Source organism: Papaver somniferum, chromosome 7 (genome assembly GCF_003573695.1).
Source record: "Papaver somniferum cultivar HN1 chromosome 7, ASM357369v1, whole genome shotgun sequence".
NCBI lineage: Eukaryota > Viridiplantae > Streptophyta > Magnoliopsida > Ranunculales > Papaveraceae > Papaver > Papaver somniferum.
The window spans coordinates 27,793,760-27,819,811 of record NC_039364.1 but is presented as its reverse complement, the minus strand read 5'-3'; the positions used below and the strand labels follow the sequence as shown (position 1 = coordinate 27,819,811).

At 35.8% G+C, this 26,052-nt stretch overlaps 2 protein-coding genes across 2 annotated transcripts; one reads left to right on the top strand and one right to left on the bottom strand.

The window, feature by feature from the left end:
- Nucleotides 1-1,632: 1,632 nt before the first annotated feature.
- LOC113296797 (probable LRR receptor-like serine/threonine-protein kinase At5g48740) lies at nt 1,633-8,121 on the top strand. The gene is made up of 16 exons (XM_026545138.1): nt 1,633-2,066; nt 2,316-2,859; nt 2,994-3,445; nt 3,555-3,672; nt 3,773-3,841; nt 3,959-4,027; nt 4,125-4,193; nt 4,359-4,430; nt 4,516-4,584; nt 4,651-4,892; nt 4,973-5,178; nt 5,323-5,449; nt 5,571-5,639; nt 6,374-6,563; nt 6,642-6,774; nt 7,769-8,121. The coding sequence occupies exons 1-16, from the start codon at nt 1,970-1,972 to the stop codon at nt 7,967-7,969; spliced, it is 2,727 nt and encodes a 908-aa protein (XP_026400923.1). The 5' UTR covers nt 1,633-1,969; the 3' UTR covers nt 7,970-8,121.
- A 146-nt stretch (nt 8,122-8,267) lies between these two features.
- Nucleotides 8,268-11,122, bottom strand: LOC113296798 (protein Dr1 homolog). The gene is made up of 6 exons (XM_026545139.1): nt 10,852-11,122; nt 10,715-10,770; nt 10,453-10,542; nt 9,421-9,515; nt 8,856-8,924; nt 8,268-8,751 (listed from the first exon to the last, which is right to left on the bottom strand). The coding sequence occupies exons 2-6, from the start codon at nt 10,767-10,769 to the stop codon at nt 8,608-8,610; spliced, it is 453 nt and encodes a 150-aa protein (XP_026400924.1). The 5' UTR covers nt 10,770; nt 10,852-11,122; the 3' UTR covers nt 8,268-8,607.
- Nucleotides 11,123-26,052: the final 14,930 nt, after the last annotated feature.

Here is a 26,052-nt window from a genome sequence, read left to right as displayed (position 1 = left end):
TCTAGTATTTGATACATATATTATATTAAGAGATTAAGCTGACAATTTTTCAAATTAAAAACGTACTAAAGTTGGACGTAAAATTTAAAATATACCGTTTAGTGGTATTTTTACAAATGAGTCGAAAATCTCTAAAAATAACACAATTTCTTTGAGCATTTATGAATCCCATTAGCTAGCCATGAATAGGTGACAAAAATGGTAGTATTTTCATTAAAGTATTCACTAGTCTAAATCAATAATCTGATGTACATGATAATTGGATGCCAATAATTTACGAGTCCCAAATTTCTAGAATGAATAATCCTTTAAGGTGCATGTCATTAAAATGATTAAAAATACCAGTAGCGGACCTAACGGTCCTAGTTAGCAATTCGGGATACGGAAAACGTACGGAGCGGCATATGTACGTGCATTATTTGTTTTTAAGGATTGCAAATTCGGACAACCAATTATGATTCGTGGATAGTACGGAACGGCATACGTATCTGTATAATTCGTTTTTGAGATCTTAATTCGGTACTGAAAATTCGGCATTTATAAAAAGTAGGAAAAGTGTTTTTTATAAATGATTTTAACATTTATACAAAATATGTTCATTACATCTGTATCTAAGCAGCAAAAACCATCTGGCTCAGTGGTTAGTTGCTTAGTAGACGAGTCAAGGTCGCTGGTTCGACTTCTACAGTCGTCAATTTCGATACGTGAAAATTCGCGAATCATTCGGCGAATTGCTAACTAGGCTAATGGTTGCCACCTGCTCTTCGGTGGTAACCTAGTTAGTAAGTTCGCGAATGATTCGCGAATCATTCGCGAATTTTTCCGTATCACGAATTTTACCGTCTTATTCGCGTACGTTTGCAACTCCGAACCCAAGTCGCGTATTATGTGGCATTCCCGGATTATTTGCGAATCGTTCACGAATTTTACGTATCCCGAATGATACGTCTGCTTAATTCGCCATAAATTCTTTAGCTTTTACTTTTCAAAGACTCCAATTTTTGGGCTTTACTGCCTCCCGAGCATACACGACCGAATATTAGACGTGTTGTAATTTTTATGAAACAAAAACGACTGAACAAATTTGAAGGTGAAGGTGAGAGAGATCTCAAACTCACTAACCAAGCATCTAAACCACCATACGACGTCCTCTTGGATAACCAATGTTGTATATATTATTAATATCATCATATTGAGTTTATTTTTTCCTTAAATAACTCACACATGCATAAAAATTGGTCTATGACCTTATAAATACAAATTATTTGTTATATATAAATACCGAATTTTCAGAGCCGAACTCACATTTACAAATCGAATTATACACGTACGTATGCCGTTCCGAATTAATGACGAATCACGTCCCGTTGACCGAATTTTGGACCGAATTTGGATTTTACAAAACCGTATAATACTCGTACGTTTGCCGTTCCGTACGTTTACCGAATCCCGAATTGCTAACTAGGGGTGGTAATAGGATGAAAATGAAAAGCAAGTTGGTGAACCCCTTAACTAAATTTTGTCTTCCCAACAGTAACACACCTGACTGACACCATTCGCAACTTAAAAAGGTCGTAATCTGTGTGTAGTATTCATTCATTCATTTTATTCGCTAGTTGGTCGAAGTAAAAGAAGTAGAACAAAGACTGGGTCTTCAATAGTTATGGATTATCAACAAGTGGAAGAAGAAGATGAATTGAATGACAATTTCAATTCCTATTACTATCATCATCACCCTAAGAGAAAAAGAAGAAGAAACAGTAGTAAAACCTAAATCATCATTTCCTTTTTACTTTCATCATATCACACTACTTTACTTTTCAATTTCTTCACTTGTAATTGAAGCAAGTGTGATTTATAATGACCAGGAGCTTACTGATTATAATAATTTGATGTCAGTACTTAGTGTCTTAGTCAGTACAGACACTTCTTACAAGATCTCTAGTGTTTTTTACTCAATTGGGGTTTAATGAATTCCATGGGTCACTTCTGGGCTTCTTCCTGGTTTACTTTCCTTCTGATTCTTCATAGATTTTCTGGATTCTCTGTTGCTGCTGATCAGGATGGTATGTTCATATTCCAGTTATCCTCCCCATTTCTGTGTGTGTGTGTGTGTGTTTTTTTTTGAAGCATGATTCTGTGTTATTATGTTCATTATCTTGATTTATGGCTCTTTTAACAGTTTTTGATTAGTTTCTCTTTACTTAATTGACAACTATAATGCATTCAGTTGGATTAATTGCCTGAAATGTAGAGATTAATACTAGCCTAATATTGTGTCAATACACTAAAATTGACTCTGGTGTAATTGTCAGGTTTTTTGAGTTTGTATTGTGGCCGAACATCGGGTTTCACTGATTCTTCAAACATCACATGGGTTCCAGACAATGCATATGTGACTACAACCAACACAACTAATTTGAATTTCATGGATGCTACTTCATCATCATGGATTCCATTACGGTTCTTTCCGAACTCTAATGACGTTCGTGCGTGTTATAAATTGCCGATGCAAAATATGTCTGGCCAAGCTCTTGTTAGACCTCAATTCTACTACAAGAATTATGATGGATTACAGAAGCCTCCAGTGTTCTGGGTGTCTATTGGGAGGGCTAACGTTGCAACTGTAAACTTGAGTAGTTCAGATCCATGGATTGAGGAGTTTATATGGCCTGTTACGAAAGATACAGTCTCGTTTTGCTTGCACGCTCTGCCTGGTGGTGGTTTTCCTGTCATTTCTAGGCTTGAAATTCGTCCACTTCCTCAAGGAGCATACAAAAGTGGCATGACTGATCCTCTGACTAAGTCACTAAGGAAGAGGTACAGGGTAAATTGTGGTCAAAACAATGGATCAATAAGGTAAGTCAGGATGTTTCTCTTTTCCTCAGTGTTTTCCTAAAAATTTGTTATAAATGAGGGATGAAATTAACCAGATGGGATCCATGTCCTCTTGTTTATATTAGTCTGGTTGACTGACTTCTGTAAGAATTCAGGTATCCTTTTGATTCTTACGACCGTGTATGGGATGTCGATCAAAACTTTTCTCCTTCTCATTTGTCAACTGAGTACAACACTCAACTTCTCATTAATACATCTGGCATTTTGGAGAACCCACCTGTTGCCGTTCTTCAGACAGCGAGAGTACTTGCAAGGAAGAACGACTTGACTTATGACTTCTCCCTTGATACGTTGGGAGACTATTACATTGTTCTTTATTTTGCTGGAATTTTGCCGGTTTCCTCACTGTTTAATATTGTAATCAATGGAGAAGTTATGAGTACTAACTTCACTGTGAAGAATTCGGAAGCTAGTGTCATCTTCTTTGTAAAGAGTGGAATCAAAACCTTGAATATCACTTTGCAAAATGTTAGCTTCTATCCACAAGTGAGCGCCATTGAGGTCTATGAGCTCGTTGACATCCCTTTGGAGTCTTCTTCAACCACAGGTATATTAAGAAATATGCTTACATTTTTCAGCTTCATCGAAAGTGAGCTTTCTTCTAATTGTGTGATAATTCACATCATCTTCATCTTATCCTTTTACACGTGATGCAGTCTCAGCACTGCAAGTTATTCAGCAGTCCACTGGATTGGATTTGGGATGGGAGGATGATCCATGCTCTCCAACGCCATGGAAGCATATCCAATGTGAAGGAAATGTAGTTCGTTCACTGTAAGTGCAACACATTTTGACCAGTTCAACTATCTTCGCCAACTTATCTCATTATTTATATTTGTTTCTGTACCCACTATCCATTTTTTTTTCTTTTTAGGATGCTTTCTGACATTAGTTTGAGAACGATCGGCCCTATGTTTGGTGACTTGCTAGATCTTACAACACTGTAAGCTCTTCATTTGCTAACTGATATTTTTTTTCCACATCCGTTTTATATTTTTTCGGTAAAAGGTTTTGAAATCATCTAGCCATCTACTTATTTTCTTCCTCGTATGCACTCCAGGGATTTGCACAATACATCACTTACTGGGGAGATACAAAACTTGGGCAGCTTGCAGGAACTTGAGAACTTGTAACTTTCAACTCTACATAATCAAATTGATCACTGGCTTCTTTAAGTTGAATGCAAAAAATTAAAATCGGATCATTGGTATGTATTGGTCTTGCAGGAACTTAAGTTTTAATCAGCTCACCTCCTTCGGTTCTGACTTCAGCAGCTTGACTAGCCTACTAACTCTGTAAGTTTCTAGAACCAGCGGACAAAAAAGGAACTTACTCTCCACTATCTCGATATTATGCGCCAAACTTGAATTGCAGTGTTATTTCATCATAAAATATACAAGACCTGTTCATTTGGCCGGGTATGCAAATTTGAACCTTTCTCTTTTTGGTTCTGTGTGAAGGGACTTAAAGAATAATACTCTACAAGGAACAGTTCCAGATAGCGTGGGAAACTTGAAGTACCTACAGTTATTGTAAGTTTGGATGTGTGTCTGACTCAATTAGCAACCTCTTTTCTGGTAAAATGATTCCTTAAAATAATTTGTATCTTTTGTGCAGAAACTTGGAAAATAATAAGCTTAATGGCGCCCTCCCGCAGTCAGTAAACCGGGCAACATTGGACCTTAGGTATACTTTGGTGATTCTGGCTCTTAGTTTTTGGTGTTCGGCATCTTATCCATCTCTTCTGTGCAGGACAACTGGGAATTTGTGTCTTTCCTTCTCCCATTCAACATGCAACGGTCTTTTAGATAATAATTCACTGGAGACACCTCTGGTTACAATTGTCAGCAATAAGAAGCGGAAGGCCGCCCATGATCAGAGAGCTATTATAATTGGTTGTGTTGTGGGAGTCTTATGTGCCCTCTTCTTCATATCACTTATTGGCTACTTGTTCTGGAGGAAGAAAAAGGAGTCTGGAATCACTTCGACATCACGTATGTAATGTTTAAAGTCTAATTCGGATGTCAATGCCATCCACTGTTTCACTCATACCACCGTCTTTCTGATGTTTTAGTACCAAAACTGGATATGCGGAATTGGAATGCAGCTAGAGTTTTGTCTTACAAAGAGATTAAGACAGCTACAAGAAACTTTAAGGAGATTATAGGTCGTGGTAGTTTTGGTTCTGTCTACCATGGAAAACTTTCAGATGGCAAATTAGTAGCTGTAAAAGTGAGGCTTGATCGAAGCCAACTTAGCTTGGATTCCTTTGTCAATGAGGTTTGTCATTTAACCCTTTCAGCTTGGTGGATACTTTTAGTTTGCTGATTAGTTAAGACTAGCGAGTGGCTTGTAGATTCTGTTTCCTATTTTCTTTGCTTTCTTGTTTTGTTTTTTTCCCCTTCTAACTATGAGGCTGGACAGGTGTATCTTCTGTCTCAAGTTCGCCATCAGAACCTTGTGTCCTTGGAAGGATTTTGTCATGAATCAAAACAACAAATTTTGGTGTATGAGTATTTATCTGGTGGATCACTAGCTGATAATCTTTATGGTAAATGATGCTCACTAATTTCGCTTACAGATGGTTACCTCTCAGCACTGTTATGCCCCGTAGCATGTTCCTTCTTTTAGGAGATATTTTCGTCATCAAACTCTGACTCCCATCTTTTCAGGTCAAAATCACAAAAAAGTTGCACTAAGCTGGGTTCGTCGACTGAAAATTGCTGTTGATGCTGCAAAAGGTAATGAATCTGATTTGTCTAGGATTTTATAGCAATAAAATAATAGTTAGTTAAAGGAAACCAGGAATTCTGCACTGTCCATCCCTTATTGTCAGCCTTAGTATAAAAATTCAAGGATAAAGGTGGTGTTTTTTAAAAAATGGTTAACGTCGGCAGTGTATTAAAGCAGACGGTTCTGGGGACCTGTTGCTTAGATGATTTCAAGTAGCAGGTACCTAGTTGGTGAACTGAAAAGCTGTGTGATTGGCTTTGACCTAGGGTTTACACCATTACATAGAGTCAGCAACATGTATATTGGATAAGTAACATGACTGAGTATAAGTGCACCAGTATCATACTTAAACATCGATCTCTTCTTATCTTTTTGACATCTTAGACCAGTTATATTTTCCGACTAACCATTAATATGTCATGTATTAACAAATTATTGTCTTTGTATCCGGGTCTCTAATACGTCTATTTATGTTTTTCGGTGAAACGTTGTTATATCTATGTTGATTAGCTTTCCTTCTTGGTTTTGATGTGTATTGCTCAATATCTGAATTCCATTTGAGATGATGTGTTCAATTGTTTTTTGAAGTTATCTAGAAACATGTATAGCAAGTTGTGAAGAATTTGTTTTGTGGAAGGAAATAAACCATTCAATAATTTATTGGGTACTTATTGATTGCATGATCAGCACTTTTACCTTTATAAAGAATTGGAAGGTTTGACGAAACATCTTTCTGTGGCAGGTTTGGATTATTTACATAATGGAAGCGATCCACGAATCATACACCGTGATATTAAGTGCAGCAATATCCTTTTGGATTCGGAGATGAATGCCAAGGTCTGTGACTTTGGTCTTTCTAAACAAGTGTCAGCGGCAGATGCAAGTCATGTGACCACTGTGGTAAAGGGCACTGTTGGTTATATCGATCCCGAGTAAGCTCTCTTCAAAAAAGAGTTGTTAATTTTTCTAAGCATGATCCATAAATAACTTATTCTCTCTTCGATGCGCAGATACTATTCAACTCAGCAGTTAAATGAGAAAAGTGATGTCTACAGCTTTGGTGTTGTGCTCTTGGAGCTCATTTGTGGGCGAGAACCCTTGACTCATGCTGGCTCTCCAGATACCTACAACTTGGTGCTATGGGTAATCTCAAAATTCTTCTTTTTGTTATTAAAAAATTTCAGTACTTACGATGTAATTCCAGGCAGCATGTCACAATGTTCCCGATTTAAAGTAGTTTCAATATACGTATCATCTACTTAAATTCCTGTCCAGTTCATTTGCTGGATCCCCATGAGTCCATGACCTGCTTTTCTTGACCGGGAGAAGGCGAGAAAGGAAAAGTAATTAAACAGATATTGCAATTGAAGTCAGAATAGTCCCATTCTATAGTTCCACCTGTTTGTTTCATTTGTGTTACAAGGGTTGCACTTCTGCAATTTTTAAGTTTAAAAACTTCACCTCTACTCAAAAAAGCATGTGATGGGAAAGATAGATAATGATGTCCCTGAAGTGGATGAATTTAGTCTGATCCCTCGGTACCATATAGGTGTTGCCTTCGCATAAATGACGCAAGTCACTGTGAGCGCGAGTTCTATTCCTTTTGGGATGACACAGCATCTAAGGCATACTGGATGAGCTGTGATGGTGCATGTTTTGAACTTTACATGGTTTACAAAAGAAACTGTAGGTTTGTGATTTAAATTGTAGGTTTGTGATCGAGTCACTGTACCACTTCAGTTTTGTATTTAGAGTAACCTCCTTTTTAAGAGCCCAAAGTTGCCTTGAACGGTGTGAATTTTTGGTGCGAGGTGTAAGCATGATCGAGAATAGTGATGTTGTCTTTGACAAGTAGAATACCCAACAAATCACTCATCTGGAAACTCTAGTGTCAATTTCTTGAGTTCAGGAGAGCTTTAATAAATTGAGTTCTTTATAGCTGATAAACGTGGAGAATACTTGATATGTTACGTAGGACACTAGTTCATTACTATATCCAGCAAGTACGGAAAACAAGTTCGTATTGCTGGTAACTTGATATAATCAGTAAAGAAAAGCTTGAAACATATAGAGCTGATGTATTGTACAATTTTATTAGGCATTTTCAATAAACTTTAACTGGAAAATTTGCTTGCAGGCGAAACCTTACTTGCAGGCTGGTGCTTTTGAGATAGTTGATGAGAGAATAAAAGGAAGTTATGACTTGGAGAGCATGAGAAAGACCGCCTCTGTTGCTTCAAGGGCCGTAGAGAGAGATGCATCACAAAGACCAACAATGGCTCAAGTTTTAGCAATACTTAAAGAGGCTTACAGTATTCAGCTTTCCTACATATCATAGTGACCAATTTTAGTAGTATTTTAGTGGTTCCCTTTTGTTCATGTTTCTATGGTTACCTTAGAGAATCTACAGAAAAATAATAAGTTGAGAAATGTATTGGTTATAGCAGTAAGCCTGATATTGTAGGAAATGTTGCTCTTTTTTTTTTTGCATACCTTTCCCAGCATTTTTGCATGCCCATGGGGCACTGCCTCTTGTTACCACAGAGAGCCCTAATCTCACACGATAAATGACATTTGGTGAGATTTTAGACCATTTTCTGCAAATGATTTACGGAAGGAGAAGGAACAAAAAGATATACAATGAAAACTGAAGAAACCAAAGCATTACATATCTCTGACGAATTACCATGGAACAGTTTCTTTTACTGTTATACATTGACCCAACTGCTCTGATAATAAAACCACGGCATCTGGTTTAAGCTTTCTACATGCTGCACAGACGGCATAAGATTTTGGAATGGTACAGACAAATAATAAGATAGATAGATAGATAGACAAGGACGAAACAGTATACCAACTACAGTTCAACATAATCCCATAGGTAAGCACAGGACACATCCCAAGCACCCTCCTTTTATACAGACATAGGAGAGAGGACCATGTTCTCAAGAAAAAAGAAAAAAAAAAGTTCTGAGATTAGCTTTCTGAATCTGATTGCTTTGGGAGGCTAACCCCACCATTCATTCGAGCACGCGCTTCTGCAAACATCCTCTGCTGTTCGGCTAAGGCTTCTTCTTCAGTCATCTCAGCAGCACTGCTCCATTTTCCTTTTGGGGAATCCTGTTAAAGCCATCAAAACGAAGTACAAGACTACATCAGATAATCACATCATAAATAACTTACATGTACATCAAAATGACCAAGAACCTCGTCATCAAACATACCAGAGTCTCAAGCTTATGTTGTTCATATGCAGAGTAGACCTCTTCAATGTATTCCCCAAACCCTAATACCTGAAGACAAACTATAATTAGATGGCGCACACAAGATTTCAATTATTCATCTGAACTCCAAAATTTTTGATAAGAATCTTGAGCACCTAGGGACAATTGCAAAACCAAAGATAATGGTTCTTAACATTTCTATAGCCATAATAAAACAAGCAAGCTGAATACATGCCAAATTCATTATGTCTCCAATAATATAAATACAAGTATCTAAGTGAATTTTGACTGCTACTGATATTCAGTTATATTTTTCTACCAACACATTAAGCAGAGTATAATCTTGAAATTTCTACAGACTAAATGCTTAACTATCATTCATATGGGAAGCGGGTGGATGCATAAATACTTAAATAGGCAAAACTGAACTGAAGTTTGACAAATATCAAAAAAATCCTTTGCAGACCAAAAACTTCCTAATAAATTGAAAAGAAAATAATGAATTCGTAGAAAAGGAATTTTTTGATTCAAACAGGTGCACATAAAGTTTGGACAGAAAAAAGACCTCGAGTGCCTTCAGGACATGCTCAGGTGCAATTGTTCTTTTCTCCTCCCGATTGCACACTTCATTGGATTCCGAAGAGATCAGGTTGATGAACTCTGCAAAAACATAATTACGAAGGGAATTATTTTATCTCTTGAAGGAATACAAATACAACTTTTAGCTCCAAATTAGAATATGAATTTGTGAAGCATAATAACTCGTCCCACTAACAGTTTTTACTACTGGGACCACCCGTGACAACTGAATTTGGTACGATGAAGCCTAACCTCTACTATATACTTCATGCTGTATTTATTGAATAACATGTTTCCTGACCAGAGCAAATCAAATTTTAAATCTAGGTTCCAAAAGCATAACCCGATTCTATCCAATACAGGTTTACATAAATACAGCAGTAAGTACCAGACCATAGAGAAAATCTTCTAGACATTTACAGAAGATTAGTTCCAACTATCAAAAACCATGATCAAGGAAATTAGTATTGACACTAATACAAGACTTCTTTCTGTGTAGTCTCGAACATCTTATATCCATCAATTTAGATAAAGAAGGTTCTTAATTGGCTACTAGGTTACAGCCTTGCACATTTGGTTACTTTCTTAAGCCATAGATTTGAAACTAGACTCTTAATCCATTTATACTAATGATGATAGCAAAGCCCTTCATCTTTTTATCCTCTTCTCTTCCACAACAGTAGTATTGAAGGAAATAGCTTCAAATTATATGCATCACTACCTCAAGTTGCATCCCCCCTTGACGGTCACTAAGGATACAAGGTGTATGCAGACGCCCCATTCGTATTACATGGGGAGATCTAACTCTCTGAGTGATATGAACTTCTCAATCACCCTAGATATTCACAAGCTAAAGCTAATTCTGGTGTACATGAAAAAATTAAGATACCAGCCACTGTCTGAAATTCTCAAATGCCCTAACTAACAATGAGTTCCGTCAATCCAATTACACATCTGCAAAAGAAAAAAACAATGTAACAGACTGCATAAGAAAAACATAGGCCATTGTTCTCCTCACCTACGCAACACTCCACAAGAAGATCTTGAGCATCCCTTGCAACACGAACATCTTGAGGGAGCATCTCCTTAATAATCTTAAACATGGTTGCTGAAAATTGGAAAAGAAACAGTAAAACATCACATGAATAACACTGAATGAGTGACAAATCTCGCAAGTTGCAAGGCCAATGTACATTAGCATGCATAATAATGCCACAGATAATAGGATATAGCATCATAAATTTCAAAAATTAAGGCAGAAGATAAAAAAACAAAAATACCTTTAGGTAAGGTAACATCTTCCTTGTTCTTCCCGACTATGTCCATGGGTTCCATTCTGCGATCAAAAAAGAAATAAATAACCTAAAAACAGAGATCAAGACGAAGAATACAGGATTTATACTGAACTGGGGTATACCTATAAATTGTTAACGGAAAGATGTGACTTTGAAGATAACCGACAGGTTAGAAAGGAAGAGGAGGGATATATCAAAAGAGATTCAATGAATCGAAGAAGATAGAATTCGAGAAGAGAAAGGAAAGCTTAGTACAGGAGGGAAGATCATAGCTGACAAGAGAAGAAGGAAATAAATAGACGAAGAGATGAGATTATTAATAAAAGGAGGAGTTTTTAGAGGACGAATAGAAGAGCAATTAGGGCATCAAATTGAAGGAAAATCGAATTTCAGTGAGAGAGAAAATTAAAAAAACACAAGTTTGTGTAAATTACGATGTTGCCATTACATTGGATTGACAAATAGTCAAATACCAAACATATTGGGAGCTTATTATTTGACAACTAGAAGCGAAGCAGAAGTTATTGTCCGAACTCCGAAGTTCAGAAGCAAAGTCTTGTTGCTTCGAAAAAGAAAGATCCGCGTATCACTTTGTTGCTTTGGGAAGTCAATCTGGAATTTGATTTCCAAACTGAATTTTACTTATGTTTCGACTTAATTAAATTGTATTTTTTGACTTAATTAGATTGGTAAGCCAATTTTTATACTTGCCAGGTATACCCAAATTAATCAGGGACTCGGTATATAAAAATTTAAGTGGACTTAGTTGAAAGACTAAGAAATATAAAAAGACCCTCGCCAATTATTTTCTTCTTCCCAACCATTACTTCTTTTTTGCCATCGATTTCTTCTCCTTCTCTATAATGCAATCTTTTCCTTCCCAACCTAATGACCACTATTTATTTTGGTGTTTAAATGTCAAATGAGGTCACAAAAAATTTGAAATTATTGATTTGCAGTTATATAGTCGTTGGGGTATTTCTTTATCGGCTTGACGACTTTTCAAATTTTATTTTGGTCATCATCTTCTTAGGATGAATGTGACGACTTTTCATATTTGAAACTAACATTCACAGGGTCGTCATGATATTCATCCCAAACGTTGACAAATACGATTAGTCGTCAGGTTATGAAAATCTAAATAATATCGACTAATACTGTCAAAAACTTGTTTTACCCGTGTTCCATTTTGTAATTAGTCGTCGGGGTTTTCAAAACCTAACTTGCCGACCAGGTTATGGTCATCACTTTGATATAATTACGACCCAGACGACCAACAACTTCCAAGAAAACTAATTTTATTTTGTCCATTTTTGCTTTTAGTCATCATTTTTTGAAACTATAATCATGACGACGTCTGGTAATAGTTAGTCGGCATGGTTTGGAATAAATACAACATGATGGTATTAAATTGACTATTAAAAGTCGTGATTTTGTTATTATACAATCATGGCGACCATGCATGACTGGCATGTTGTCATGTATTCGACCATGGCGACTTTTTATGCCTGAAAATCCTGAAAGTGTTAATTCCATCTGTAATTTGAAGAATTAAACCAACAAAACCCTGTTAAATTCCATCTTGAGAAGTGTTAGACTAGAGTAATTCATTTTCGTTACAAAATTCTCAAAAGCCAAAAGTTTTCAAAAAAAAAAAAAATCTTATAAGATTCATAAGTTAAACCTAACAAAAATAACAATCAAAATGTATACTTCACGAATTTAATCTAATATTATTAATTTAACTAATTCAATAAATTAGTACTAATTAATCAGGGGGCAGATTAGGCGTTACCAAATGTATATGGATAAAGGGCTTTGAACTTTACTTTCAAATGATCCTTGTTAGAGCAATGCTTGGTTGAACTCACAAGTTTTGTTGTCTCAAGCTTGTTATCAATTTTTGATGATCAAAAATATATATTGATTTCTAGTCTACTAGATCAAGTCTTGGACTAGGTTAGAATTTAGTAGTTGAGTATCGGACATCACCCTCGAAGACTGAAGATCGACGAAGACATTTGGAGAACTTCTGTATCAGGTATGTGAAGACTGAACCATTCTATTTTACTCACTATCTTATCATTCGATCTGTTGGGACTATGTAGTATGACTTCTAGAAGATTTACAAAGAAGAAATTTCAAGTCAAGCTTGTTTTGTTAAAATCTCGAAATATGATTCTAGCAATGATGTTCAGCTATCCTTAACAACATTAGTTCGAAACAATTTATTGTTTGAGATTTAATTTGTGGATCAATTGGAAATCACCCATATAAGAGATTTATCATTTGGGAATATTTCAGACATAATAACAGAGAAATTCATGAACTTATGGTATTTTTGCTTAGGGTATGTTGACAAACCACTTGCCAAACCATAGATATCTGAATTTAAGAAATACGGGAAAGGTTGGCGAACCAGTTCGCAAACCGCAAATTCAGATTGGGACAGTTCGCAGACCCGGTTCACGAACCATGGTGAACAAAATTTTTGTGTTGGTATTAAAAGGCTAACAGTTGGGGAACCCGGTTCACGAACCATAACCATATGAGTTCGGGAGTCTTGTAGGGTTGGAGACCCTGTTCGCGAACAGTGTACATCTGAGTTCTCAAGCCAAGTAGGGTTGGCGAACCCGGTTCACGAATCGTACCATCCTGATTCGTGAACTAGCCTTACAGTTCACGAACCATTTCACTAACTGTCCCAGTAGAATTTAGCAGATGATCAAAGACTTTTTTTCTTTCTTTAAATATGTTTAGCATTGTTTTGACTCAACACTTCTAAGACTTCATTGGTCACTTAAACACTTATGTTTGTGAATCATGATTAAATTCTTATGAACATCAAATTCTTTATTTTTCACATGGCATACTTGCCAAACCGAACAGTCATTATGCACGGTTCCGTAATCGGACCATTCTTCTATTGTATTTTCAAGACCTAACGATTTTGCTTGATTCCCAAGTTATGTTAGATTGAATTTTAAGCAACCATCAATGTTGAAAATTTATATATAAAGATGCTCTTTCAACTAGGAAATTCAATCTGTGATACTTGACGTCCTAGTTGATAGATATAATCATCCTCTATGAACCTAGGTTTCCTTTGAGAAACATAATTAGGTTTACAACTAAAAGACTTCGCTTTGGGTATTCGTGAAACCAGGTCCGACTATCTTTACCCTGATAGTTCGTGTATCATGATCTTGGTTTTCTGTTATCTAGTTTTCGTAATCTCTTTCAGGCAAGATAGATAGAAATCGCAAAGTTCTCTTCGTCTCAGACTTTGTGATTCCAGAAGATAGGCATATGAAAATTGATTTTAAGTGATCTATTGAAGATCTTTATTGAGAGGTGGTAAAAGATCTAGACTTCTCATTTAAGTGAGTGTAGGTATTCCGGATTGTGAGGTTTGCTAGCTTTGTCTAGTGCAAACATATTTCCAATCCCTAATCTTTGATCTAAAGGGAAATCAAATAAGCTTATATGTTAGAGGCAGATTGGTATCAAAAGTCTTCACTGAGGGTGGAGAAATTCCTAGGCTATCAAAGACGTCAGCTAAGGGAATCAATTGCGTAGAACCTTGCGAGGTTCAAGAACGTAAGGAGCGCGACTGTAACTAAATTGCTTGTATGATGGATTTAGTTTTAACTACATTCCATCCGAAGTCTGATAGTAGGCTAGTGCCTGTAGCTGTTTAATACAGTTTGGTGTTGAAATCTGGACGAGGTCACGGGGTTTTTCTGCAATTGAGGTTTCCTCGTTAACAAAACTTCTAGTATCTTGTGTTTTTCCTTTTCCACATTATATTGTTTATCTTTATAACGGATTTACGAAAGTTATACGTATTCAATCTTAGTAGATACGTCCATATAATCGTGATCGATTACCAGACTTGTTTCTTGTATAATTCGTATCTTGAAATATATATAACAAGTTTAATTACTTGGAAGAATTTTGATATGATTATTTGGATATGACTAGATTGATCTTGGATATTGATTTTTGAGATCGTCCAAGTACTCTTCTTAACAATAAGGTTCACGGACTCACTGTCTTATACATACTTCTTGAGAAGAGGTAGACATATAAATTTTATATACATATTGTCAAGGATCATTAAGTTGGTCTACTTACAATTTTATTAGGTTTTATCCATACAGGTTGCCGAACGAAAAAATTGGTGGTATACTTGGTATTCTCGTGTTTTAAAAGCTAAAAACATATGATCAGGGATACCAAAACTAAGCCACCTATTTGAGAGATAGGGGAAGATCTTAGTATACCATGGACAAGATCCAGAGGGTTAAGAAGAAATGCCCTCCTTACAAACAATAATCAACATATACGAATACAACTTGAACACATATTCAAGAAATTGGATATTAGAACAAGCAGAAAATTCGCAATTTCCTGCACATACAAAAAACGCCATTTTTGGAGTCTAAATTTTAAAAACACCTTTTAATTCCCTGTTCAAACCCCCATTTTCACATAACCCAAAAAAGCACAAGAAAAATAAGGAAAACAAAGAAAAACAAGATCTCAAGGAGAATAAATAAAGCTAAGAAGCTTCGAAGCAAAGACACAAACCCTAAGAAATACCAAACTCTAAGAATATTTTCATCATCTTCACAAGACCCTGACCCATTTTGAAATTTCATTTTAACATACCTGGTTTTAACACACCATTTGAATCCTTTTTTGTATCCCTTTTTTTATCACAACACATAAGAAACCAAAAGAGAGAGGTATAGAATGACTAGATCAACAAGAATGGAGGAAAATCAAAATTCAACTTAGATAAGAAGCAGCGGAGGCTATAGAAAAGCATATAAACCTCAGATCTAAATCAAATTCGAGATAATCTGGAATTTGATTTCCAAATTAAATCTTAACTTTTCAACTTAATTAAATTGATAAAATAATTTTTATGTGGTACCTTCTCCGTAAAATAAAAATAAAAGGATTCCTTATGTTTCATTTTAGACAAGGATTGGGAGTTCTCATGCAGATAAAGAGAAAAAAATAATTTTTTTTCATTTATGTCCACTAAAGAAATTCTTAAGCATCAATTGTTATATCTATGTTTAAAAAACTCTCAAAACTAAATTAACGGATGTAGTTTTGTGGAAAGAAATATGAAAACGAAGTATTTTTGGAACTAAAATACCTTAAACCTCATCTAAAGTGAAATAGTTGGAGTAAATCACTCTCAGTTACTCATTAATAACGAGTCTTGTCTCCTAAACTAAAAAAATACCCATCAACCATTAATTGTGTTTTTTAAAATTACAAATTCTTTTATGATTGGTGTCGTCAACTCTAGCGTTAAAATGAACCATTAAGGAAGTTTATATGGATATAACAAACTGTCAAATTTATTAGCTTTTCATCCATTGGGAAAATTCCTGCGGAACTTGGAAAAGTAAGAAAAAATTTAAGTGAAGTGAATTGGCAAACCAGTTTTACACTATGGTAAAATATAATTGGGGATAGAGCAAAAAACGGTCGGGGAATGTTAGGATGCTAAGGTTTAAATATATGACGCTAGCGGTTGAACATGCGTCAGGGGCGGTTAAACATGAGATGTTAGTAGTCAAAGGCCATCCTCCAATGGCTAACTCGCCAACGACACTGTTAGACCATTGCTCGGTTGAACTCATAAGTGTTGCTATCTCAAACTTGTTGTCAAATTTAGTTGTCAAAACTATATCTTGGTTTCTAGTCTATATTTGGTCAGTCTCGGATTAGGATATAAGTGTGTAGCCGAGATTCAGATATCACTACGTTCTACCATTTGAAAGCGAAGATCAACATGAGCTATGGAGAACTTTTTCAAAAAAAGGTAAGTGAAGACTGAACCACCTATGTCTCAAGTTTTCACCATTCTATCTATGAGACATTATCACATGACTAAATTAGATGGTATATATGCATAACAAAAATTTCGAGTCAGGTTTATCTTGAATATTGTTCTCGAAAAATGACTAAGCTTAAAAACATTTGCTCATACTTGATGAATTTGGTGAAAAATAATTTATTGTTTATGACCTTATTGTGATTCAATATTTAATCATTTGAAAATAGTCTGGAACAGTGATATGTGTCATTGATGTTGTTCGGGAATGTTTTGAATCGATTATTAGAGAGATATAAAACTACTGTAAATATGGATACATAATAATATGCATACGAGTTCACACACTGGGAGAACTGTTATAGGTCTGGAGCCGCAGTACATGTACCCAGTACACGCACCGACGTAGATATAGTTCAGCAGCGACTTTTTGGTACGCATACCCAATATCCATACCACAAAAAGTCTGTGAACTCGTGAACAAGGAAAGGTACGCATACCTAGTATGCAAGTCGGAAAATATCCGTTGGCCTCAAAACCGGAAACGTACACTACCCAATATGCATACCGTAAAAGATATGTGAGTTCATAAATTCGTTTTTGTCTTAAGGGTACACATACCCGATACATGTACTATGACAAGAATATTCACGTACATGTATAGTACACGTACCCGGTACACGTACTTACCCTGTCGAATATTTTCAGATGCATCAAAATTATTTCTATGAGATAATCGGTATTTGAACAACTCTCTAAAAAACACTATCTACACATTTTTGATCATATGTGTGATTTAAGAAAAGTCTTAAAGTGTTATATGAAAATGGTAAACTTATCGTTCAATTGACTACTTTTGGCTAACCTTCATGAACTTGTTATTGTACACGGTTCGGTTACGGTTCATCCTAACCAGAGTGTATATTATGTTATGTTAATTTCAAGTCAAGTTTTTCATCTAAAAGTGATTATAGATTGCTTGGTTCCAAAGTTATTTTAGCTTAAACCTAAAGCAACCTTGATCTTGAAAGTCTATAAAAGGATAACCTCAAGCATCTGGGATTTTTGAATCTCTGACACTATTCTTGTGTGTCCTAGTTTTAAACTAGAGTCTTCCTCTCCTTAAATCCCTTTCAAGGTTTAGCGACTAAAAGGACTTAACCTATGGATTCATGAAACAAGGTCCAATTGTCGTTATCTTGATAGTTTGTGTATCCTGATCTTGTTTTGATTGTTGAGCTTGCTCCAACAACCAATATAAATATAAATCACAAAGTTTATTCGTCTCAGACTTTGTGATTCCACAAGTTTATACTTGTGAGGTCAATAATAATCTAGGTTGCTCTTTGGGAGTCATAAGACCAGATTTTGAGGTTTGCTAGACTTTGTCTATTGCAATCGATTTCCTACATAACCTTTATATTTGATCAGAACGAAAATCACATATAGGATTATCTGTGGGAGGCAGATTGGTTTAAAGCCTTCAATTAAGTTGAAGCAACTCTTAGGTTGTAAAGGACGTCAACTAAGGGAATCAATTGTATGGAATCCTGCTGGAATTCAAGAGGCGTAAGGAGCGCGTGACTGTAACTGAATTGTTGTGACGGTTTAATTTGGTCTCAACTACATTCCAGTCCGAAGTTCTGATAGTAGGCTGGTGTGTGTAACGGTTTAATACAATTTGGTGTTCAAGTCTGGACTAGGTCCCGAGGTTTTTCTGCATTTGCGGTTTCCTCGTTAACAAAATTTTTGGTGTCTATGTTATTTATTTTCCGCATTATATTGTTTATCTTTATAATTGAAATATCACAGGTGGTACATTAATCATTCAAAGTAGATATATCTATCCTTGTTTGTTGGATACGACTTGATTGATTTTTGGAATCGTACAAGTATTCTCACACATAATTAGGTTCACGGACTTGGTTCTGTAAATATTCTAATTATGAGAGAAAAAGATATAAGATCTTCATATAATTCCTTGATTGAGATTTGTTAAGTTGAACTCTCAGAATTATATTCGAGTTTAGTCCATACAGGTTGCCTAAGAAAAAGTTGGTGGTGTATTTTGGTATCCCCACGTTTTCAATTGGTATCAGAGCAGGCAAACACGTTCAAGACCTAATAAGTCTGTATTTGAAGCAATCTGACTAAATGGACATGAGTGCAATCTCGATAAACGTACTACCATCCTTTGATGGCACAAATTACTTATGGTGAAAATTTACAATGTGTTACTTTCTACAAGCTCGTGACTTTGAGACATGGAAATTGTGGTTACAGAATACAATCCTCCGACTGTTGTTAGAGACAGAAACATTGTTGAGAAAGGTTTAGCAGAATATAGTGAAACCGAGATAAGTGTTGCAAAGCATAATTCTGACAGGTTAAATGCTATTATTCACACCATAAGCCAAGATCTTCAGCACCATGTGACTTCGTTCACTAAGTCTAAAGATGCTTGCGATATCTTAAAAACCGTATTTGAAGAAGATACATCAGAGAAAGAAGATAGGCTTCAAAACCTAAATTTTGACAGGGAAAATCTTCGTATGTCTGATGAAGATTCGTTTGATGAGTTTAATCAAAAGGTTTCTGGAATTGTTAATGCATGTTATGTATTAGGGAATACTATTCCCCAGAAAGATATTGTGATGAAAATTCTCCGATCTATACCAGCAAGATACGAGTCTAAGAAACATTCCATCATGGAAGGAAATAACCTTGCAACACTTTCCAGAAATACCTTAGCTGGAAAGTTATAGATCTTTGATCATGAAGTGCAATCCAAATCCAGAAAGATATTGCGTTCAAGGCACTGAAAAACACTGGAACTCTTAAAAGTGTAAGTGTTGATAACTTTTTGAACAATCTTGTTGATCGTGATTTTTCAGATGAAGATCTTGATAACTCAGATTCATTGATCACAAGACAGTTTAGAGAACTTTTTAGGAAGATAAATACGGTTCACTAGAGAAAATCCTCATACGTCATTTAAGCCACATAATCGTATTTCTGTGAAAAACAGAGACTCTAACGATACTGACGATAAGGATATGCCACAGTGCTTCAAGTTTAAAGGGTTCGGTCACTTTGCTAATGAGTGTCAAAATCGAAAGAAATACACAGGCAACAAGAGTATTGTTGTAACGCTTGATGAAACATCTGATCATTATGATTTCGAAGAGGATGATGGATCAAGTGCTTGGATGAAATTATCAATTTTGATGAATGTAGCAATACTCGTATCAATCTTGATGATTTGGTTGATGATTCTTCATCAAAATTATTAGAGGACTTGATGGATTTTTCGTATACTAATGAAAACTCTGTTAATGTTTCAGGTACTCTTTGTGTTAGAGCATAGCTCGGTTGAACTCACTAAGCGTTAGTATGTCAAGTTTGGTTGTCATATTTTAGTATTAAACTCATCTAGAGTCGCTTGATTAAATACTAGAGTCAACTTCGTTTAGGTTAGACTAGAAATTCTAGAATGTTGAGACATACAAGTCTTACTCTGAATACCTAAAGAATGTGAAGAAGTAGCGAACTACAATGACGATATCATCCTTCCACTTGAGGTTAGTAATATTGACTTGAAATGTTTCATTCCTAACATATCTTTCAAGTCGTGCTATATTGAAACATAACTGCGAAACTGTATATATTGTAAATATTGTATAATACTCTAGTGATGTGACATGGTCATAATTGTATGATCATAATATTAGGGAATTAGACTACGAAGTATAACGCTTATCTTTTGAACTTCGTAGATATGACATCGACATAATCTTGTATATATTGTTATGACTATGTGAATGGGTTATGGTGAAGATTTCATCCTAGGAAATAATGTTCTACATTCGTTTAAAAAAATTACATTCATGAACTTTTTTCGTGAATCGAAAGGAAATCATTAGGCTTATGGTTCAGTTATTCATTGCAAATCTTTGGATGACCAATATGTGTGAGATGGTAGAACCGATCGTATGTTATGTATCTTGGTATAACTAATCACAATGCCTGACTTATGATTTGGTATGACTAGTTTTTATTAATTGGTGTAACCGATCCTAGTAATCACCATGTGTTGGTATGATCGATCCTGGTAATTGGTGTAACCGCTCCTAGTAATTGGTATGACCGATCACGAGTTGTGTAATCGATCCTTGTAATTGGTAGCCGGTATTGGTAACTGGTGTAGCTGATCACAAGCAATACCATGTGTATATGGAACCGATCCTTGTAACTGGTGTAACCGATCCTAGTGACTGGTGTGACTGATCACAAGTATTTCCATATTGAGGTATAACCGATCTTAATGATTGGTAGAACCGATTAAACCCATGTATGTGATTTGGTATTTGTTCAATCACATAATAGTCTTGGAATACAGGTGAACCAATTCTAAACTTGTTTGGAAGTGTGGTATAATCGATTCCAAGAATGTAAATCCATGTAAATATGAAATGAGGATTTACAGTGAAAAGATGTCAACATACTTTGAACACAAGCAGTAACTCTTATCATTTATTGTTCAAAGATATTCCTTAGTACTCAAGGTGATCTTGTGTCGAAATAAATTAAGAATCTTTTAATTAAGGTTTTTGGTTTTATATGCTTTAATTACCAGCAATTTAATGCGTATCTCTAGAGAATAAAAATTAGTAATGTGCATTTACTAATTGAAGATTTTCTATTGACAGATTTCGGAAATATTGGATAAGCATTTATTGGAATTAGAAAAACCGAATTTTTCCATTCGTTGCAAATCTTGAGAATATTTTCGGTTTTGGAAATTCCTTGATGTGAAAACATCCTTGGTCTATAAATACCTAAGTTTGCATTTCTAGCAAACTATTAGAGCACTGCTCGGTCGAACTCGTAAGCACTGCTATCTCAAGCTTGTTTTTCAAGTTTAGGTGATCAAAACTATAAGTCTTGATTTCTAGTCTACTTATAGTTATGTCTCTGATTAGGATAGAATGTGTCGTTGAGCTTTAGACTTCACGGCGTTCATCGATTGAAGACGAAGATCTACTGAGGAGAGCTTTGAGGAACTTCATCAACAAAAGGTATTTGGAGACTAAAAATTTTCTATCACTCAGAAGTCTATTCTATTATATCTCCTTTTGAGACTAAGTCGTATAGCTATATAGACTTTTACATAATACACATTTGATATTTCCAGCTGAGTCTAACTCGCTTATATCTTTCTCGAAATATATGTTGGAAGCTTTTTGCTTTAGCTACATTCATCATTATTCTTAACGAGTTTAGTTGGAAAAATTTTATTTGTTGGAAACTAAATAATAAGTCAAAAGATAATCATGTGAAAATTTCCTTGAAACATCTTACATGATTTGTGTGAGACAGTCATTTGATGTCGACTCGGAATGTTTCGTATTGATCATTCGATCACTTGAAAATTACTTATAAGCTAATGGTATGTGTGAGACATCCATTGTCGTCTTCTAAGGATGTGTCAATGATTGAAATGGGAATTTAGAACAATTAACCATTGTCTGGATGGTATGATTCAGGTCCAAAAACCAAGTTTGCATACCAGTATGCGAATAGTTTTAACTGTTAAAGTCCGGGAACCAAGTTTGCATACCAGTATGCGAACGGTTCTACCTAAGTTGGGTTCAGAACGACAATATGTATATCGGTTTGCGAACTTTCGGACAAGACCAAAGTCCGGAACTTAAGTTTGCGTACCCGTTTGCAAAATGAGTTGGTTTAAGTTCTAAAATCGGTTAACTATGATTCCATACTCATGAACAAATACATTTATAAATTAAGGAATGCAATCTTTGCAAACCTTGGCTAAATGTTCATGAATTGATTCTTTTGAATCAATTCGATTTTGTTTCAATTGTGTCTTGTATACTTTTATGAGAATATAAAAAAATTGAACAACTCTATGAGTAACACAATCAGACTCATTTTATTATCATTTGATCTAGAAGTGTTAGATGAATGTGGTTAATACAAAAGTGTTTATATGGCTAACTTCGGTTAACTATTGTTGAGCCAACTCAATATACACGTTTAGGTATGGTTACCCATATTTAAATGAAGGTATATTTCATTTGTGTGTAACAAGTTAAGACCATCTAACGGAGGAGAGATATTGCTTTAGTTTTAAGAAAACTTAGCTAGAATCTTAAATCAAGTTTTCATATAACGGTGAATATTGATTGCTTTGTTACTAAGCTATCAAAACTTGATTTGAACACTATATAAGGGAGAACTCTAGCAACTGGAAAATCTAATCCTCACACCTCTTGTGTGATACTAGTTGCGTACTAGAGTCGATTCTCCTTTAACATAGGGTTTTTTCTAAAACCATTATAGGTTAACGACTTAAAGATTTCATTTAGATTCAGAAGCCAGGCCCAACTATTTTCTGTATAGTTGTGTGTTCTGATCTTACTTGTTATATCATATTGAGTACTATCTTATCTAAGATTGACTCGAGATTTATCTCTGATAGGTAAGATATAAAAAGTAATCACAAAGCTCTTCGTCTCATTCTTTGATTCCACAATAACTTCTTCTACTACCATATAGTTAAGTTATTGTGAGGTGACTGATATTTCTAGGATGTTCTTCGGGAATATAAGACCGGATTATCAATTGGTTCATGTTCAATTTTATTTATCAAAAGACGGAACAAAAACTTCATAGGTATTTTTGTAGGAGACAGATTTATCTATCAGAATAGAATTTTCTATGGGAGACAGATTTGTTTATAAAGTCTTCGACTTTGGGTCGTAGCAACTCTTAGTTATGGGTGAGATCAGCTAAGGGAATCAAGTGCGTAGAGTCCTGTTGGGATTCAGAGGCGTAAGGAACGCGACTGTACCTTAATCGGTGTGAGACTTAGTTAAGGCTAAAATACATTCCAGTCTGAAGTTAACTTGTAGTAGGCTAGTGTCTGTAGCGTCTTAATACAGTGTGGTGTTCAAATATGGACTAGGTCCCGGGGTTTTTCTGCATTTGCGGTTTCCTCGTTAACAAAACTTCTGGTGTCTGCGTTATTTCTTTTTCGCATTATATTTGTTTATATAATTGAAATATCGATCATAGGTTGTGCATAGTTCAATAAATTGGTAAATCCAACCTTTGGTTGTTGATTGAAATTGATTAACACTTGAACATTGGTCTTTGGTATCGTTCAAGTTGTTTCTCATAATAATCAGTCTCACGGATTCTATGTGTTTGATTTGCTGATTACATTGAGAAACATAGGTATAACTCTTGGATGTTTTTCCTTGATTGAGTCTGACTGTCTAGTTGATTCTCTTGGAATTATATTGGAGTTAGTCCATACAGATTGCCGAACGAAATATTGGGTGTGGTTGTTAGACCCTTGCTTTTTCACAAACTACCCTAAGAGACATGCAAACTTCATTATTTGTTGTTTCTGACGGAGCCGTCTATTCGGAGAGGAAAGTATCTTAATAAGGTGAAATCTCTTACGACCGCTCGTTTAAAGACTTATGTGGGATCAACAAGCTCTACGAGTACCGTTGGTGGGAAACTAGATAATTGTAGTGTTATTAGTTTTCGATTGATTTCATTGACTAACGGTTGTTGAAATTTTGATTGCACCTAGTTTGTACATTCTTGAGAATTTCTCTTCTGATATAATATTGACTCAAACTAGATCGAAGTATGGACGGGATCTTTAAAACTGTTGTTAGATCTAAAGACATCTTGTGATAATCCATTTGTTAACAGACTCCGTTTTATGCATAATTGATCACAAGAGATTCAAGTGGTGTTGTGCAGGCTATTGAAGATTAAAGAAGATTTCTTATTGGTTTTTGTATATTGTGAATTTGTGTGCACAAACCTTGATTGGCTGGGATCCAACTAGAATCAGATTTATTCGATTGATTAGTTGCGTGCGATCGGCATCACTTTATAGTTTCTCTTTGAGATCGATATTGATTGATTGTGAATCTAAACTTGACTATTTTGCTAGTTAAAGTTAGATTGATCTAACTAGAAAAACGAGTTTATTAGATTAAACATAAGAGCCTTTGTCAACGACTCATCTACGTCTTGCAGCAAAGGTTGATTAGAATGATTACCAAACAGATTCTTCATTTGCTATTTGGAAGACGATCCAAATGACTTGCTATTCACGTGCGTGACTGGTAGGTCCGGAAAAGGTGTATAAAAATGATGCGATAGAAACGGGGCCTACAGTAATACCGCAAGTGCACGGTCGTCGGTTGTAGCTCGTGCAAGTACGGGTCGATCCACAGAGATCGGGTGTGTTTTGTAGTGTTCTAGCTATTTGGGCTCTAAAATGCTATTGTTGGGCTTTGAATACCCTTTGAGTAAATTGGGCCTAATGGGTTTGTTTTTAACAATGAAATGAACTGAGCTTGGGCTCAGTTAGTCTTTGAAGTGTCAATGGGCTTTGGCCTTACAGGGAACTGAACTTGGGCTCAACAGTTCACTTGTGAATTGGGCTCAGTGTCTTTTGTTGTGAACTGGGCTTTGGATTCAGTTGGCTGCAGGAGCTGGACTTGGCTTGGCAGGATAAGAAGTGACCACAGCAGCAGCAACCTTGGCAGCAACCTTGGCAGAGGCAACTCAGCAGCAGGCACCAGTAGCAGCAGTACTGCAGCTACACAGCAGGTAGTAGCAGCAGCAGGAGCAAGGGATGCACAGCAAGTGAAGGCAGCAGAACAAGAAAAGAAGTAGCAATGCAGCAGCAGCACAAGTGCTGCTCAGCAGAAGCAGTGCAGGAGAAAGAAGTGCAGGGCAAGTGCAACAGCAACAGCAATTGCAGAGCAAAAGCAACAGCAGCTACACAAGCAGTTCACAGCAGCGCAAGAGAGCACACAGCAGGGGAAAGCAAATAGCAGCAAAGACCTAAGCCACAGAAAACAGTGCAAGCAAAGATGAACAAAAGCAACAGAAAACAAAATGAAAGATACAACAGGGCAACAGCAAAAGCAAAGAACAAAACAAGATAACCAAGGCCTAAGGCCAAGGGCAGGGATGTGGTGAAGCTGAAATGAAGCAAGGCTAGGCAGAATACAGGCAAACAAATAGAATGGGAAGAAAACTAGCTTGCTATGAGCACTAGTTTCTCCCAATGCTCAATCAAAGTGCAACCTAAGCATACACAGGGAATGGCAAGAAAATCAGCTTGCTTTAAGCACTGATTTCTTCCATTACACAATTAGCACAAAGCTTCAAATGTATCTAGCCTAGCATTCCATTATGTAACTGACAGTAAAACAAACATGACAGGAACATTTAACAGTGAAAAGAATTAACAATGAACATCAAGCATTAACAGGATATGAGACCAAGTATTAACAGGAACATTAACAAACATCAACAGGAAATAAACAATTAACAGGAGAGAAACATAACATAACATGAACATAAGCATAAATTAACAATGAACATTTAACAGAAACACTAA